Genomic DNA, 18496 nt, shown 5'->3' with positions numbered 1-18496 from the left:
AACCCCTCAATCCCCACCTCAAACCCTTCAATCCCCATTTCAGACCCCTCAATCTCCATTTTTGACCACTCCATCCCTTCTCAAACCTCTCAATCCCCACCTCAAACCCCTCAATCCCCATTTCTGACCCCTCAATCCCCCCTCCATCCCCCCTCAGACCCCTCAATCCCCATTTTCAGCCCCCTCCGTCCCCAGCTCTGTGTGTGGGCAGCTGCAGCCATGTGTCTCCTTTGCCACCCTCATTTTTTGCTCTGTTCCCTGAGAAACAAGGCCAGGAACAGGAGTTTATTTAGCAGGAGCTTCCTGCCTTTCCCAGATCTGCTGCCAGATCCATCTGAGCTGGAAATTCAGAACTTTCCTCGCTTTAATTCCCTCCCCAGGCGGGAGCTCACAGCTGCAAAGTGCAGGTGGCAGAAAGGCAGCAGAGGTGGAATTCCACGTTCATTTCTGCAGTGAGGAGGAGGATTTCAATGTGTCCTGACTCCCTGACCCTTTTAGGGCAGGAAATATCCCAGAAAATATTCCCATTTTCCCCAGTCCCTGCTGCCATTTTCCAATCTGCATCCTCCCATTCCTCCCTTCCACCTTTACTCATTTTTTTATTCCTGACACACATTTTTTGCTGCATCTGGGTCATTTTTTTTCCTCTCTCTCTCTCTCTCTCTGCCAAAGCCCAGCTCAGTCCCGCCCACCCTCCCTGAGTGCTCTGAACTTGAAATTTCTCCACCAAACCCCGTCTGTCACCGTCACTCTGTGTCTGCCACCCCCTCACTGCATCCCACGGCTGCCCCAGGGAGCTGGGGCTGATTCATTCATCCTGCAAGGAATCCTCCCCTGGAAAACAAAAATTTCCCCTGATTTCTGCATGTCCTGGAGGCTGCCTGCTGGGGATGGGAGCTGGGAACAGGAGGGGGCAGCTGATAAATGTCATTTTTGTGCCTCTGAGTTTGTCTTTTCTGGGAAATCTGATCAGCGTGATGCTGAAGTTACGTTGCCAGCGCGACAGGAAAAAAAAAAAAAATCCTGTTATCATTCTTAAATTTGGCTGAGGTGTTTGGCTCGGGGGGAAAAACTTGTTAGAGGGTGGGTGGTGCAAAAGGGAATGAGCTGTACGAATTTATTTCAGTGCCATGTGTGCAGATCCGGTGCTGCCTCCTCCCTTCCCTTCCCTTCCCTTCCCTTCCCCAAAATCTGCTCCAGATCCTCTTGGAATATTTAAATCCCTGAGCCCGGAGCAGTTTGGAATATTTTGGGGTGGGAGGAGGCAGAGTTTGCCACCTTCACCCCCTGCAAAAATCATCCCACAAATCAGGCAGAGTGTTCCCTTTTCCCTTCCTGACCTAATTCCTGTTGGAGCGGCGTGGGATTCCCTCATGAGGGGAATTTTCTGGGATATTTTCCCTCCCTGCACCTTCATCTCTTTAATTTTCTGGGATATTTCATTTTTTCCCATGAATTTTGTGAGATATTTCCCTCCCTGCACCTTTTCCCCATGGATTTTCTGGGATATTTCCATTTCCCCGTGAATTTTCTGGGACATTTCCATTTCCCCATGAATTTTCTGGGATATTTTCCCTCCTTGCACCTTTTCCCATGGATTTTCTGGGATATTTCCTTTTCCCCATGAATTTTCTGGGATATTTCTCTCCCTGCACCTTTTTCCATGGATTTTCTGGGATATTTCCTTTTCCCCATGAATTTTCTGGGATATTTTCTTTTCCCCATGGATTTTCTGAGGTATTTCCTTATCCCCATGGATTTTCTGGGATATTTCCTTTTCCCCATGAATTTTCTGGAATATTTCCCTCCCTGCATCTTTTCCCTATGAATTTTCTGGGATATTTCCATTTCCCCATGAATTTTGTGAGATATTTCCCTCCCTGCACCTTTATCCCACAAATTTTCTGGGATATTTCCATTTCCCCATTAATTTTCTGGGATATTTCCTTTTCCCCATGAATTTTCTGGGATATTTCCCTCCCTGCACCTTTTCCCCATGGATTTTCTGGGATATTTCCATTTCCCTATTAATTTTCTGGGATATTTTTTTTCCCCCATGAATTTTCTGGGATATTTCTCTCCCTGCACCTTTTTCCATGGATTTTCTGGCATATTTCCTTTTCCCCATGAATTTTCTGGGACATTTCCATTTCCCCATGAATTTTCTGGGATATTTCCTTTTCCCCATGAATTTTCTAGGATATTTCCTTTTCCCCATGAATTTTCTGGGACATTTCCATTTCCCCATGAATTTTCTGGGATATTTCCTTTTCCCCATGAATTTTCTGGGATATTTCCCTCCCTGTATCACTCCTGTCCCATTTTCCCTCTGGATCTGGCATTTTCCCTCCTCCCCTCCATGTCTTTAACAAATTTATTAAAATTCCCTGTAAGAATCCATGGAATGGAGGCAGCTCACTGCATTTTCCTGCTTTCTCTGCCTGGAACCAATTCCTGCAACTTCATAAATGTCAAATGCACATTTTGTGTTCAGCAGCTCCACAAATTAAAGGGGAATTCTCCAGGAATATCAGAGGCAGGGGTTGATAAATGTCTGCGAGTTCTGACTCTGTTTCAGCCACATTTTTAATTCAAATGAATTAAAAATCAGTTTTCCAACAGATGTTTTCTGCCGCGAGGGGTTTTGTTTGAGCCTTGCTCTGATTTAGGCTCCTAAAAAATCCAAACCAGGACATCTCCCCTTTTATTTTTTGGAAATTTGTCTTTTCCAGAGGTGTTTGCTGGCGCCACATCCCTCCACGGCCACATGGAGCTGGGTTAATCCTTGTTTAGGCTCAGAATCATGAAATCCTGCACTGGTTTGGGTTGGGAACTTTAAATGCAACTTTATCAGGGATTTTTGTCTTAATGTGCAATTTGAGTCCCACTTGTCCTGCCCAGGAGGAGATATCAGGGTTGTCTTATCTCACTGGGCCTATTTGGAGCTCAAGGCTGTTTTCTCACTCAAGATTTGAGTGATTACAAAAGATTTGAGTGATCACAAAATATTTGAGTGATCACAAAAGATCTGAGTGATCACAAAAGATTTGAGTGGTTATAAATGATTTGAGTGATCACAAGAAGAACTGGGCTGGGATTTGAGGAAATTCAGAATTTTTGGTGCTGGTTTGGCCCTGGGGCAGAGCACAGCTGTGCTTGGTGGAATTTATTTCACCTGTGTGATGTTTGTGGTTTAGAGCTGCCCTCAGCTGCCCTTAGTTAGAGATAAGCTTTATTGGAGTTAATTAAAATAAATGGGTAGGCCTTGATGAAGTTAGTAGTTAACTAATAATTGGTTGCTTGTCAGCACCATGTTTGGTTAGCTGGGTTTATAATGAAGAATATAGAAACTGATAAAACTGGCTTTTAGGAAGATCAGACAATTGTTTTTAGGAAGATAAGACAATTGTTTTTAGGAACATAAGACAATTGTAGGGCTCCTCTGCTCTGAAACCAATTGAAGATGAGGAATGGGAGTTCTACCAAAGGTTCATTTGTCACATTTGCACTGAAAAGGTAGAAAAGTCAGAAGGAGGAAGACTTCATTTACTTCCTCATTTTGGGTCCCCTCCCCGTGAAAGGGACCCCATTTCAAGGAACAAACTACGCATGCTTAATGGTTTTTGGACTAATTACCATGGGAAGCGGGGAATGGGATGTACCAAAGTTATTTGGGAGTTATCCCACAATAAACATCCACTTTCTAACTAAACTGTTAGAGAGTTTTTGGATATTGGTTCTAGATCAATATCCATATTGGGAATTTGATTTACCGAAATTTTGAATATGTGTTTGTATTTCGGGTATTCAGTACTTGTATTGAATTGATATCTATGGATATCAAAATCCATAGATCAATATCCATATTGGGAATGGGACGTACCAAAGTTATCAATATATATTTTGTATTTTGGGTATTCAATACTTGTATAGATAAAAGGACTCTGTAATCACCTGTAAATTGCAGTGTGTTTTTGAGAATTATCCCACAATAAACATCCACTTTCTAATTTTAAACTGTTAGGGAATTTTTGGATATTGGCACTCGATCAATATCCATATTGGGAGTGGGATGTACCAAAGTTATCAATATGTATTTGTATTTTGGGTATTCAGTACTTGTATTGAATTGATATCTATGGATATCAAAATCCATAGATCAATATCCATATTGGGAATGGGACGTACCAAAGTTATCAATATAGATTTTGTATTTTGGGTATTCAATACTTGTATAGATAAAAGATATAGATTATATCTTAAATAGATATAGAAAAGATATAGATATAGATTTGTAATCACCTGTAAATTGCAGAGTGTTTTTGGGAATTATCTCACAATAAACATCCACTTTCTAACTAAACTGTTAGAGAGTTTTTGGATATTGGTACCAGATCAATATCCATATTGGGAATTTGATTTACCAAAATTATCAATATGTATTTGTATTTTGGGTATTCAGTACTTGTATTGAATTGATATCTATGGATATCAAAATCCATAGATCAATATCCACATTGGAAATGGGATGTACCAAAATTATCAATAAATATTTTGTATTTTGGGTATTCCATACTTGTAGAGATAAAAGGGCTCTGTAATCACCTGTGAATTGCGCTGTGGTTTTGGGAACAATCCCACCATAACCATTCTATTTCTGATTTTAAACCGTCAGGGATTTTTTGTCCGTCGCACTCTGAGGGTTTGATTTGGGATCTGTGCACGGGGTGGGCTCCAAGGAAGTTCCAGCCTGGCTCTGGGAGGGTTTTTGTGCAGAGCAAAGCCCCCGAGCTGTCCCCGAGCTGTCCCTGAGCTGTCCCTGAGCTGTCCCCAGGCTGTCCCTGAGCTGTCCTGGTCTGTCCCTGAGCTGTCCCTGAGCTGTCCTGAACTGTCCCTGAGCTGTCCCTGAGCTGTCCTGGTCTGTCCCTGCGCTGTCCCCGAGCTGTCCCTGAGCTGTCCCTGAGCTGTCCCTGCGCTGTCCCCGAGCTGTCCTGGTCTGTCCCTGAGCTGTCCTGAGCTGTCCCCGAGCTGTCCTGAGCTGTCCTGAGCTGTCCCCCGGCTGTCCCTGAGCTGTCCTGAACTGTCCCTGAGCTGTCCCCGAGCTGTCCCTGAGCTGTCCCTGAGCTGTCCCCGAGCTGTCCTGAGCTGTCCTGAGCTGTCCCCCGGCTGTCCCTGAGCTGTCCCTGAGCTGTCCCTGTGCTGTCCCTGCGCTGTCCCTGAGCTGTCCCTGAGCTGTCCCCGAGCTGTCCCCGAGCTGTCCCTGCGCTGTCCCTGAGCTGTCCCTGAGCTGTCCCTGAGCTGTCCTGAACTGTCCCTGAGCTGTCCCTGAGCTGTCCCCGAGCTGTCCCCGAGCTGTCCCTGAGCTGTCCCCGAGCTGTCCTGGTCTGTCCCTGAGCTGTCCTGAGCTGTCCCCGAGCTGTCCCCGAGCTGTCCTGGTCTGTCCCTGAGCTGTCCCTGAGCTGTCCCCGAGCTGTCCCCGAGCTGTCCCTGCGCTGTCCCTGAGCTGTCCCTGAGCTGTCCCCGAGCTGTCCCTGAGCTGTCCCTGAGCTGTCCCTGCGCTGTCCCCGAGCTGTCCCTGCGCTGTCCCTGCGCTGTCCCCGAGCTGTCCCTGAGCTGTCCCTGCGCTGTCCCCGAGCTGTCCCCGAGCTGTCCCTGCGCTGTCCCTGAGCTGTCCCTGAGCTGTCCCTGAGCTGTCCTGAACTGTCCCTGAGCTGTCCCCGAGCTGTCCCTGCGCTGTCCCTGAGCTGTCCCTGAGCTGTCCCCAGGCTGTCCCTGAGCTGTCCCTGAACTGTCCCTGAGCTGTCCCTGAGCTGTCCCCGAGCTGTCCCCGCGCTGTCCCTGAGCTGTCCCTGAGCTGTCCCCGAGCTGTCCCCGAGCTGTCCCTGCGCTGTCCCCGAGCTGTCCCCGAGCTGTCCCCTGTCCCTGCAGGTGCCCGTCGCTGCGTCGCAGGGCTCTGAAGATGTCCAACAGCAACACGGCACAGGAGTCCCTGGAAATTATGAAGGAATCGGAAAAGAAGGTGGTGGAGGAATCTGTGAACAAAACCAAATTCGTGTCCAGGTCACCCAGCAAGGAGGAGGTGGAGAAGGATGGGGGCGACGAGGTCGGCGTGCGCCAGGAGTCTCAGGTGAGCGTGGGCAGGGGGAGCTGGGCCTCACCTGTCCCTCACCTGTCCCTCACCTGTCCCTCACCTGGGCCTCACCTGTCCCTCACCTGGGCCTCACCTGTCCCTCACCTGTCCCTCACCTGGGCCTCACCTGGGCCTCACCTGTCCCTCACCTGTCCTTCACCTGTCCCTCACCTGGGCCTCACCTGTCCCTCACCTGAGCCTCACCTGTCCCTCACCTGGGCCTCACCTGTCCCTCACCTGAGCCTCACCTGTCCCTCACCTGGGCCTCACCTGTCCCTCACCTGTCCTTCACCTGGGCCTCACCTGGGCCTCACCTGTCCCTCACCTGTCCCTCACCTGAGCCTCACCTGTCCCTCACCTGTCCCTCAGCTGTCCCTCACCTGTCCCTCACCTGTCCCTCACCTGGGCCTCACCTGGGCCTCACCTGTCCCTCACCTGTCCCTCACCTGAGCCTCACCTGTCCCTCACCTGTCCCTCAGCTGTCCCTCACCTGTCCCTCACCTGTCCCTCACCTGGGCCTCACCTGGGCCTCACCTGTCCCTCACCTGTCCCTCACCTGGGCCTCACCTGGGCCTCACCTGTCCCTCACCTGTCCCTCACCTGTCCCTCACCTGGGCCTCACCTGGGCCTCACCTGTCCCTCACCTGTCCCTCACCTGGGCCTCACCTGAGCCTCACGTGTCCCTCACCTGAGCCTCACCTGTCCCTCACCTGTCCCTCACCTGGGCCTCACCTGGGCCTCACCTGTCCCTCACCTGTCCCTCACCTGGGCCTCACCTGTCCCTCACCTGTCCCTCACCTGTCCCTCACCTGGGCCTCACCTGTCCCTCACCTGTCCCTCACCTGTCCCTCACCTGGGCCTCACCTGGGCCTCACCTGCAGCTTCCCCTCCCTTCCCAAAGCATCCAGAGCCCCTCAGTGACCCCAGGCTGGGCAGGCTGATCCCTTCCTCCTCACTCAGGCTCTCCTGGCCAGAGGGGTTGAAATATTTCAATTTCAGTATTATATTTCAATTTCAGTATTATATTTCAATTTCAATATAATATTTCAATATAATATTTCAATTTCAGTATTATATTTCAGTTTCAATATAATGTTTCTATTTCAATATTATATTTTAATATTATATTTCAATACAATATTTCAATTTCAGTATTACATTTCAATTTCAATGTTATACTTAAAGATAATACTTATATTTCAATATAATATTTCAAAATAATAATTCAATTATTCCACTGCCCTGCCAGGCAGGAATGTTTGAAATCTCAGATTCTATCTGGGTAGGGATGTTTGAAATCTCAGATTGTATCCAGGTAGGAATGTTTGAAATCTCAGATTGTATCCAGGTAGGAATGTCTGAAATCTCAGATTCTATCCAGGTAGGAATGTTTGAAATCTCAGATTGTATCCAGGCAGGAATGTTTGAAATCTCAGATTGTATCCAGGTAGGAATGTCTGAAATCTCAGATTGTATCCAGGTAGGAATGTTTGAAATCTCAGGTTCTATCCAGGTAGGAATGTTTGAAATCCCAGATTGTATCCAGGTAGGAATGTTTGAAATCCCAGATTGTATCCAGGTAGGAATGTTTGGCTCCTCCCCCTGGGCTCACATCTCCCAATGGGATGATGGAATTTTATCAGCCATGCACTGACATTCACTGGCCATGGACAGAAGATAATTAGTAATTAACGGCCCAGTAACAGAAGATAATTAATAATTAATGGCCAATTAACAGATATCTCCTGGAGGGAGGATTTATGGAAGAGATGAAGAAAACTGCAACTGCCCTCTGACAAATAAAATACACTTTGTCCTGCAGGCCAGGACACCTCCTCAAACACTTCTGAGCCAGCTCCAGCCCCATCATCTCTGTCCTGGTCCCTTCTTGTGTACCAGGAAGGGCAGGGAATCCCCAGGAAGGGCAGGGAATCCCCGGGAAGGGCAGGGAATCCCCGGGAAGGGCAGGGAATCCCCAGAAAGGGCAGGGAATCCTCAGGAAGGGCAGGGAATCCTCAGGAAGGGCAGGGAATCCCCAGGAAGGGCAGGGAATCCTCAGGAAGGGCAGGGAATCCCCAGGAAGGGCAGGGAATCCTCAGGAAGGGCAGGGAATTCCCAGGAAGGGCAGGGAATCCCCAGGAAGGGCAGGGAATCCTCAGGAAGGGCAGGGAATCCCCAGGAAGGGCAGGGAATCCCCAGGAAGGGCAGGGAATTCCCAGGCTGAGTTTTTGCCTTTTTCTCTCTCCACAGAAGCGAACGTCGAGTCACGGCCACGCCAGGAAAAGAGCCAAGGTAGGAGCTCTGCTGCCACCCCAACGTTCCTCTTATTGGGCAGGTTAATTGGGAATTTTGTGCTTCAGTTAATGAAAGTAATAAAATAACTGATTATTCAGGGATTCTAAATCATTCTATATCTGTATATTGAGGGGAATATTCCTCTTATTGGGCACTTAATTGGGAATTTTGTGCTTCAATTAATAAAAGGAATAAAGTAACTGATTATTCAGGGATTCCCAATAATTTTATATCTATGTATTGAGGGGAATATTCCTCTCATTGGGCAGATTAATTGGGAATTTTATGCTTTAATAAATAAAAGGAGTAAAATAACTGGTTTATTCAGGGATTCTAAATAATTTTGTATCTGTATATTGAGGGGAAAATTCCTTTATTAAAATAACTGATTTATTCAGGGATTCCAAGTCACTGTGTATCTGTATATTGAGGGGAATATTCCTTTATTAAAATAACTGATTATTCAGGGATTCCCAATAATTTTATATCTGTGTATTGAGGGGAATATTCCTCTTATGGGCAGATTAATTGGGAATTTTATGCTTTAAAGGCTGAAGGAATAAAATAACTGATTATTCAGGGATTCTAAATCATTCTATATCTGTATATTGAGGGGAAAATTCCTTTAATAAAATAACTGATTTATTCAGGGATTCCCAATAATTTTATATCTGTATATTGAGGGGAATATTCCTCCTATTAAAATAACTGATTATTCAGGGATTCCCAATAATTTTATATCTGTATATTGAGGGGAATATTCCTCTTATTTGGCACTTAATTGGGAATTTTATGCTTTAATAAATAAAAGGAATAAAATAACTGATTTATTCAGGGATTCCAAGTCATTGTGGATCTGTATATTGAGGGGAATATTCCTCTTATTGGGCAGCTTAATTGGGAATTTTATGCTTCAATAAATAAAAGAAATAAAATAACTGGGATTCCAAGTCACTGTGTATCTGTATATTGAGGGGAATATTCCTCCTATTAAAATAACTGATTATTCAGGGATTCCAAATAATTTTATATTTGTATATTGAGGGGAATATTCCTCTTATTGGGCAGATTAATTGGGAATTTTATGCTTCAATAAATAAAAGAGATAAAATAACTGGGATTCCAAGTCATTGTGTATCTGCATATTGAGGGGAATATTTTTCTTATTAAAATAACTGATTATTCAGGGATTCCAAATAATCTTATATCTGTGGGGGAATATTCCTCTTATGGGCAGATTAATTGGGAATTTTATGCTTTAAAGGCTGAAGGAATAAAATAACTGATTTATTCAGGGATTCTAAATCATTTTATATCTGTATATTGAGGGGAATATTCCTTTATTAAAATAACGGATTATTCAGGGATTCCAAGTCATTGTGTATCTGTATATTGAGGGGAATATTCCACTTATTGGGCACTTAATTGAGAATTTTATGCTTCAGTAAATAAAAGGAATAAAATAACTGGTTTATTCAGGGATTCTGAATAATTTTGTATCTGTATATTGAGGGGAAAATTCCTTTATTAAAATAACTGATTATTCAGGGATTCCAAATAATTTTATATTTGTATATTGAGGGGAATATTCCTCTTATTGGGCAGATTAATTGGGAATTTTATGCTTCAATAAATAAAAGAGATAAAATAACTGGGATTCCAAGTCATTGTGTATCTGCATATTGAGGGGAATATTTTTCTTATTAAAATAACTGATTATTCAGGGATTCCAAATAATCTTATATCTGTGGGGGAATATTCCTCTTATGGGCAGATTAATTGGGAATTTTATGCTTTAAAGGCTGAAGGAATAAAATAACTGATTTATTCAGGGATTCTAAATCATTCTATATCTGTATATTGAGGGGAATATTCCTTTATTAAAATAACTGATTTATTCAGGGATTCCAAGTCACTGTGTATCTGTATATTGAGGGGAATATTCCTCTTATTTAAATGACTGATTATTCAGGGATTCCCAATAATTTTATATCTGTATATTGAGGGGAATATTCCTCTTATTGGGCAGATTAATTGGGAATTTTATGCTTCAGTAAATAAAAGGAATAAAATAACTGATTTATTCAGGGATTCTAAATAATTTTGTATCTGTATATTGAGGGGAATATTCCTCTTATTGGGCAGATTAATTGGGATTTAATTAGGATTTAATTGGGATTTAATTGGGAATGGCTGCACAGGTGCCTTGGGAATGCAGCTGCAGCAATTCAAGTATGAGGTGTTTTAACCATTCCCCTTTTTTAAATTTATTTTTTTTACCTTTTTCAGTCCAACTCAAAGCTGAAGCTGGTCAGGAGCTTGGCTGTGTGTGAGGAATCCTCAGGCCCCTTTGTGGATGGGCTGCTGGAGTCTCAGGTACGCCCGAAATAAGACAAATCTGGGGAATTTGGAAGCCCAAAAAATCAGAAATTATCCAGGTTTTGCTCTCTCATGCCATCGGGGAGCCAAAAAAATTCCTCCAAGAGCTTTTTGAGACCTTCCTGGGCTGCTTTTCTGCTCAGGGAATGTCTGAAACTCATTTTGTTTTCCACCCCAGGACATCATCCAGCTGCACGTGAGCTGCCCCTCTGACAAGGAAGAGGAAAAATCCACGAAAGATGGGGTGGAAAAAGAAGAAAAAGAGAAAAATAAAGAGAAAACACCAAGGAAGATGCTCTCTCGAGGTCAGGTGCTGCTCTGGGAACCTTCTGGAAGTTGGGCAGGTGGTTGGGGCTGTTTGGGTTTTTGGTAATTTTGGGAGAAAAAAATTTAAAGTTGTTTTTTTTTTTTTCCTAAGCAAAGGAAATTTAAGCGGGTTTTTTAAAATTGGTGTGGAGAAAATATTTTTTTGGGGGGAGGGAAGTGGGAAAAAATTGTTTATTTAATAGGTAAAGTGTTTGTTAGTATAAAAAATGAGGCACTGGAGAGGGCTCCAGGGTTTTCCTGGATTCTTCTCTTCTCCAGGTTCACCCACACTCTTCCCTTTTTTCTTTTCCCCTTTTTTCCTTCCCCCCTTTTTCCTTTTCCCCTTTTTCCTTTTCTCCCCTTTTCTCCTTTCCTTCCCCTTTTCTCTTTTCTTCTTTTTTCCTTTCCCCATTTTTCCCCCTTTTTTCCTTTTCCCCCCTTTTTTCCTCTTCCGCCTTTTTTCCTTTACCCCCTTTTCCCCCATTTTCCTTTCCTCTTTTTTTCCTTTCCCCTTTTTTCCCCTTCCCCTTTTTCCCTTTTTATCCTTTTCCCATTTTTTCCTCTTCCCCCCTTTTTTCCTTTTCCCCCTTTTTGCCTTTCCCCATCTTTTACCCTTTTTCCTTTTCCCCCTTTTTTCCCTTTTCCCCCATTTTTTCCTTTCTCCCTTTTTTCCTTTCCCCCCTTTTTTCCTTTTTCCCTTTTTTCTTTCCGCTTTTTTCCTTTCCTTCCTTTTTTCCTTTTTCCATTTTTTCCTTTTTCCCCTTTTTTCCTTTCCTCTCTTTTTTCCTTTTCCCCTTTTTTCCTCTTCCCCTTTTTTTCCTTCCCCCTTTTTTTTCCTTTTCCCCTTTTTCTTTTCTCCCTTTTTCCCCCTTTTCCCCCCTTTTTTCCTTTTCCCCTTTTTCCCTTTTCCCCCGTTTTCCCTTTCCCTCCCTTTTTTCCTTTTTCCCTTTTTCCTTTTCCTCCCTTTTTTCCTTCCCTCTTTTTTTCCTTTCCCCCTTTTTTCCTTTTCCCCCTTTTTCCTTTTCCCCCCTTTTTTTCCTTCCCTCTGTGCTCTCCCAATAAAATAAATTTATTAATTTTTTTTTCCTGCCACTGTTATTTTTTTTGCAGATTCCAGCCAGGAATATACAGACTCCACTGGAATAGATTTGCATGAATTTTTAGTAAATACACTGAAAAAAAACCCAAGGTAGGTCATGGTCAATAAAACAACTCCCTGTAATTTTATATCCTGTTCAATTCCAAATGTGGAATTGTGTGTGATGTGGAGAGGGAAGGACAAATAATTTATTTGAATGCAAAGAAATAATTTTAATTGCTTTTAAAACCTTTTCTATAAATGGTTTTCAAGTGCCAGCCTGTGAAGGGAATAATCAGTGGGACTGAGGAAAGGGAGTGGCAAAGTTGGAGCTTCCAGCAGAGATTCAGGCTTTCCAAAGCCAAGAATTATTAGCAAAACAACCTTAAACTGGGAAAAAATCTGGTGTTTAATTTAATATATTTGAAAAATCTGGTGTTTAATTTGACATATTTGAAAAATCTGGTGTTTAATTTGATATATTTGAAAAACAAGAAGTTTTTTAGCCCATTTCTATGTAAAATCAGACATCACTTCCTCCTGTGGATTTTTCTCCTGCAGGACAGGGCTGGCAGCAGGGGAGGCAGTTCCCTGTCCCTAAAGTGACTTTTTAATCTTTATTTTTTTATCCTGGCAGGGACAGAATGATGCTGCTCAAGTTGGAACAGGAGATTCTGGAGTTCATCAGTGACAACAAGTGAGTGACCCTCGGGGTTGTGCCCGGCAGAGGAAGTTTGGAACGGAGATTTGGGAATTTGGGAATTTGGGAATTTGAAAATTGGCAATTTGGGCTGCCAGGGGAGCAGGGTGAGGATGTTCTGCTGTGCATTCCCAACAGAGATTTGGGAATTTGGGAATTTGAAAATTGGCAATTTGGGCTGCCAGGGGAGCAGGGTGGGGATGTTCTGCTGTGCACCCTGACGTGGCAGGGGTGGAACTGACTGTCCCCTGTCCCTGTCCCCTGTCCCTGTCCCCTGTCCTTGTCCCCTGTCCTTGTCCTTGTGCCCAGCAAAGGAAGTTTGGAATGGACATTTGGGAATTTGGGAATTTGAAAATTGGCAATTTGGGCTCTCGGGGGAGCAGGGTGGGGATGTTCTGCTGTGCACCCTGACGTGGCAGGGGTGGAACTGACTGTCCCCTGTCCCTGTCCCTGTCCCCAGCAATCAGTTCAAGAAGTTCCCCCAGATGACCTCGTACCACCGCATGCTGCTGCACCGCGTGGCCGCGTACTTCGGGATGGATCACAACGTGGACCAGACTGGGAAGGCCGTGATCATCAACAAGACCAGCAACACACGGATGTAAGGCCCTTCCCCTTCTTTTCCCCCTTCTTTTTCCCCTTCCCTTTCCCTTTCCCCTTCCTCCTCTTCTTCCCCTTCTTCTTCCCATTTCCCATTCCTTTTTTCCTTTCCCTTTCTCCTTTTCTCCCTTTCTTTCTCCTGTTTCCCCTTCCCCTTTTATCTTTTTCCTTCCCCTTTCCTTTTTTCCCTTTCCCCTTTTCCCTTCCCTTTTCTCTTTCCCTTTCTCTTTCCCTTCCCCTTCTTTCCCCCCTTCTTCTTCCCATTCCCATTCCCCTTTCCCTTTCCCCCCTTCCCCTTTCCCTTTCCCCCCTTCCCCTTTTCCCCTTCCCCCCTTCCCCTTTTCCCCTCCTTCTTCCTTTTTCCCTTTCCCTTTTTCCTTTCCCTTCTTCCCATTCCCCTTTTCCTTCCCCTTTTTCCCTTCCCCTTTTCCCTTCTTTTCCCCTTCTTTCTTTTTCCTGTTCCCTTTTTCTTTTCCCTTTCCCTTTCCCTTCTTCCCCTTCCCCTTTTTTCCGTTCCCTTTTTCCTTCCCCTTCCCCTTTTCCTTTCCCTTTTTCCCTTTTTCCCTTTTTCCCTTTTTCCCTTTTTCCCTCTTTCCCTTTTTCCTTCCCCTTCCCCTTCTCTTCCCCTTTTCTTCCCTTTTTCTTTTCTCTTTCCCTTCCCCTTTCCCCTTCTCTTCCCCTTCTTTTCCCCCTTCTTCTTCCCATTCCCCTTTTCCTTTCCCTTTTTTCCCTTTCCCTTTCCCTTTCCCCTTTTCTCTTCTCTCCCCCTTCTTCTTCCATTTTCCCTTCCCTTTCCCTTCTTCTCCTTTTCCCTTTCTCCTTTTCCTTCCCCTTTCCCTTTCCTTTTTTCCCTTTCCCTTTTTCCTTCCCCCTTTCCCTTTCCCCTTCCCCTTTCCCCTTCTCTCCCCCTTCTTCTTCCATTTTCCCTTCCCTTTCCCTTTCCCTTCCCCTTTTCCTTTCCCTTTTCCCTTTCCATTCTTCCCCTTCCCCCTTTCCTTTCTCTTTTTCCCTTCTATTCCCCTTCTTCTTCCCCTTCCCCTTTATCCTTTTCCTTCCCCTTTTCTTTTTTCTCTTCCCTTTTCCCTTTCTCTTTCTCTTTCCCTTCCCCTTTCCCCTTTTTCTTCTCTTTCTACTTCCTCTTTCCATTTTTCCCTTTCCCTTCTTCTTCCCCTTCCTCTTTCCCTTTTCCCTTCCCCTTTCCCCTTCTCTTCCCCTTCTTCTTCCTTTTTTTTCCCTTTCTTCCCCTTTTCCCCTTTTCCCTTTGTCCTTTCCCTTTCCCTTTTCCTTTCCCCTTTCCCCTTCTCTTTCCCTTCTTCTTCCTTTTTCCCTTTCCCCTTTTCCCTTCTTTCCCTTCCCCTTTTCCCTTTTTCCCTTTCCCCTTTGTCCTTTCCCTTTCCCTTTTCCCTTTTTCCCTTTCCCCTTTCCCTTTCCCTTTTCCCTTCTCTTCCCCTCTTCTTCTCTTTCTTCTTCCCCTTCCTCTTCCCCTTTTTCCCTTCCCCTTTTTCCCCTCCCTTCCCCACAACCCAGCTCTGTAGCAGGATGATTTCCACACCACATTTCCATTATTTTTTGCTTCATGAGAGGTGAAAATCCCTCTCTAGAAGAGCCAAAATCACGGAATGAAGGCAATAGGGAAGAAGAATCTTTTCCTTCCATCTCTGCCACAGCTCCTGGAGTAGGAACAGGAGCTGAAATTCCACCCAAAAATCATCCTGGGGCTGTTTTTCCCCTCCTAACAAGCGCTGGTTTCCTTGCAGCCCTGAGCAGAGATTCTCTGAGCACATCAAGGATGAGAAGAACGCGGAATTCCCTCAGAGGTTCATCCTGAAAAGGGACGACACCAGCATGGATCGGGATGACAACCAGGTGAGGAGGGCAGGGGGGCACTGCAGCCTTGGCAAAATCACCTCTGGCTGCTCACAAAACAGCAAAAACTCCCAAAATTCTCCTGGGTTTCATTTCATAGAGGCTCCCACCCCAGCCAAGCAGCAACATCTGAATTTCATGAAAGATTTTCCCAAATATTCTAAAAATGGATGAAGAAATTGCTGTGGCTGTGCTTCCCCATTCCCCAAAATCAGCTGGGGGCTAAGCCAGGTTTTAAAGTGGAGCAAAACTCACAAAACAACCAAAACTCCAAAATCCTCCCAGGTTTCGTTTCATAGAAGCTCCCACCCCAGATGTTCAGCAACATCTGAATTTCATGGAAGATTTTCCCAAATATTCTAAAAATGGATGAAGAATTGCTGTGGGATTTATGGCTGTGCTTCCCCATTCCCCAAAATCAGCTGAGGGCCAGGCCAGGTTTTAAAGTGGAGCAAAACTCCAAAATTCTCCTGGAATTCATTTCATAGAGGCTCCCACCCCACCCCAAAGCAGCAATATCTGAATTTCATGAAAGATTTTCCCAAATATTATAAAAATGGATGAAGAATTGCTGTGGCTGTGCTTCCCCATTCCACAAAATCAGCTGAGGGCCAGGCCGGGTTTTAAAGTGGAGCAAAACTCAAAAAACAACAGAAACTCCAAAATTCTTCTGGAATTCATTTCATAGAAGCTCCCACCCCAGCCCAAAGCAGCAACATCTGAATTTCATGAAAGATTTTTCCAAATATTCTAAAAATGGATGAAGAATTGCTGTGGCTGTGCTTCTCCATTCCCCAAAATCAGATGGGGGCCAGGCCAGGTTTTAAAGTGGAGCAAAACTCACAAAACAACCAAAACTCCAAAATCCTCCCAGGTTTCATTTCATAGAAGCTCCCATCCCACCCCAAAGCAGCAACATCTGAATTTCATGAAAGATTTTCCCAAATATTCTAAAAATGGATGAAGAATTGCTGTGGCTGTGCTTCTCCATTCCCCAAAATCAGCCAGAGGACAGGCCAGGTTTTGAAGTGGAGCCTTTTCCCAAGGTTTCTTTGGGAATATTCCTGGTGCTTTCCACTCTTGGAGCAAGCCATGCCCCCACCCAGGGGTCTCAGGGTGTTGTAGCTCCCACCTTGATAAAATCATGGAAGAATTGGGGACAGACCTTAAAGCTCATCCAGGTCTTGGTTTCCCTGAGAAACAAGGAATTCCAGTTCCCCCTGAAACCAGGGGATATTCCTGATTTTCCCTCTGAATATTCCTGATTTTCCCCATGAAACCAGGGGGATATTTCTGATTTTCCAGGGTGATATTCCTGATATTTTCCCCCTGGAACCAAGGTGACATTCCCGATTTTCCCCTCTCAATATTCCTGATATTTTCCCCCTCAAACCCAGGTGATATTCCTGACTTTCCCTCTGAATATTCCTGATTTTCTGAAACCAGGGTGATATTCCTGATTTTCCAGGGTGATATTCCTGATTTTCCCTCTGAATATTCCTGATTTTCCCTCTAGGACCAGGGTAATATTCCTGATATTTTCCCCATCAAAACAGGGTGATGTTCCTGATTTTCCAAGGTGATATTCCTGATATTTTCCCTGTGACACCAGGGTGATATTCCTGATTTTCCCAGTGAATATTTCTGATATTTTCCCCATGGAACCAGGGTGATATTCCTGATTTTCCAGGGTGATATTCCTGATATTTTCCCCCTGGAACCAGGGTGATATTCCTGACTTTCCCTCTGAATATTCCTGATATTTTCCCTGTGATACCAGGGTGACATTCCCGATTTTTCCCTCTCAATATTCCTGATATTTTCCCCCTCAAACCCACGTGATATTCCTGACTTTCCCTCCGAATATTCCTGATTTTCCCCATGGAACCAAGGTGATATTCCTGATTTTCCAGGGTAATATTCCTGATATTTTCCCCATGAAACCAGGGTGATATTCCTGATTTTCCAGGGTGATATTCCTGATTTTCCCCATGGAACCAGGGTGATATTCCTGATTTTCCAGGGTGATATTCCTGATTTTTCCCATGAAACCAGGGTGATATTCCTGATTTTCCAGGGTAATATTCCTGATATTTTCCCCATGAAACCAGGGTGATATTCCTGATTTTCCAGGGTGATATTCCTGATATTTTCCCCATCAAAACAGGGTGATATTCCTGATTTTCCAGGGTGATATTCCTGATATTTTCCCCCTGGAACCAAGGTGATATTCCTGACTTTCCCTCCGAATATTCCTGATTTTCCCCATGGAACCAGGGTGATATTCCTGATTTTCCAGGGTGATATTCCTGATATTTTCCCCATGGAACAAGGGTGATATTCTGGATATTTTCCCTGTGACGCCAGGGTGATATTCCTGATTTTCCCTCTGAATATTCCTGGTATTTTCCCCATGAAACCAGGGTGATATTCCTGATTTTCCAGGGTGATATTCCTGATTTTCCCCATGGAACCAGGGTGATATTCCTGATTTTCCCCATGAAACCAGGGTGATATTCCTGATTTTCCAGGGTGATATTCCTGATATTTTCCCCATGGAACCAGGGTGATATTCCTGATTTTCCAGGGTGATATTCCTGATATTTTCCCCATGGAACCAGGGTGATATTCCTGATTTCTGCCTCATGCAGAGCTCAGGCAGGCTGGTTTCTATTTGGGAATATCCAGGAATATCCACCCTGACACCTCTGGGAGCTTCATCCCCACACTCAGGTGTCTCCAAGGTGCAGAAAATCCCTGAACCCACCAAAAATCCACAATTCCCACCCAGAATTCCCAGCAGCTGGCTGCTCCTGCTGACCCCTGAGCTGTGTTTGTCCCTTCAGATCAGACTCCCCTTGCAGGACGGGAGAAGGAGCAAATCCATCGAGGAGCGGGAGGAGGAATATCAGCGCGTCCGCGAGAGGATCTTTGCGCGAGAGGTGAGCTTGGATCGTTCACCAAATTAATTAATTATTCGCCAAATTCATTATTTTTATTATTATTATTATTATTATTAGTCCAGGACCCTCCTGGAGCTTTGGGCCACAAGGTTCCCCCCTTGAATATTCCAAGATGTTGTTGCATTTTTATTTTGTTTTTAGCGATTTTTCAGAGTTTTGGGGGTGTCCCAGTGGATTCC

General features: G+C 44.6%; 1 protein-coding gene across 1 annotated transcript in view; it reads left to right on the top strand.

The window, feature by feature from the left end:
- R3HDM2 (R3H domain containing 2) overlaps positions 1-18496 on the top strand; it is a 65811-nt gene that overhangs the window by 12272 nt on the left and 35043 nt on the right. Inside the window, exons 2-10 of the mRNA XM_054294207.1 lie at positions 5929-6127; positions 8381-8422; positions 10715-10801; positions 10983-11109; positions 12221-12299; positions 12826-12885; positions 13349-13489; positions 15246-15354; positions 18201-18296. Coding sequence (XP_054150182.1) covers positions 5960-6127; positions 8381-8422; positions 10715-10801; positions 10983-11109; positions 12221-12299; positions 12826-12885; positions 13349-13489; positions 15246-15354; positions 18201-18296 — 909 coding nt within the window. The 5' untranslated portion in view covers positions 5929-5959. The remainder of the gene's footprint in view (positions 1-5928; positions 6128-8380; positions 8423-10714; positions 10802-10982; positions 11110-12220; positions 12300-12825; positions 12886-13348; positions 13490-15245; positions 15355-18200; positions 18297-18496) is intronic.

Source organism: Melozone crissalis, unplaced genomic scaffold (assembly GCF_028551555.1).
Source record: "Melozone crissalis strain CALT ecotype California unplaced genomic scaffold, PUWL_Pcris_2 ptg000222l_1, whole genome shotgun sequence".
Taxonomy (NCBI): domain Eukaryota; kingdom Metazoa; phylum Chordata; class Aves; order Passeriformes; family Passerellidae; genus Melozone; species Melozone crissalis.
This window is presented reverse-complemented; position numbering and strand designations above follow the sequence as displayed.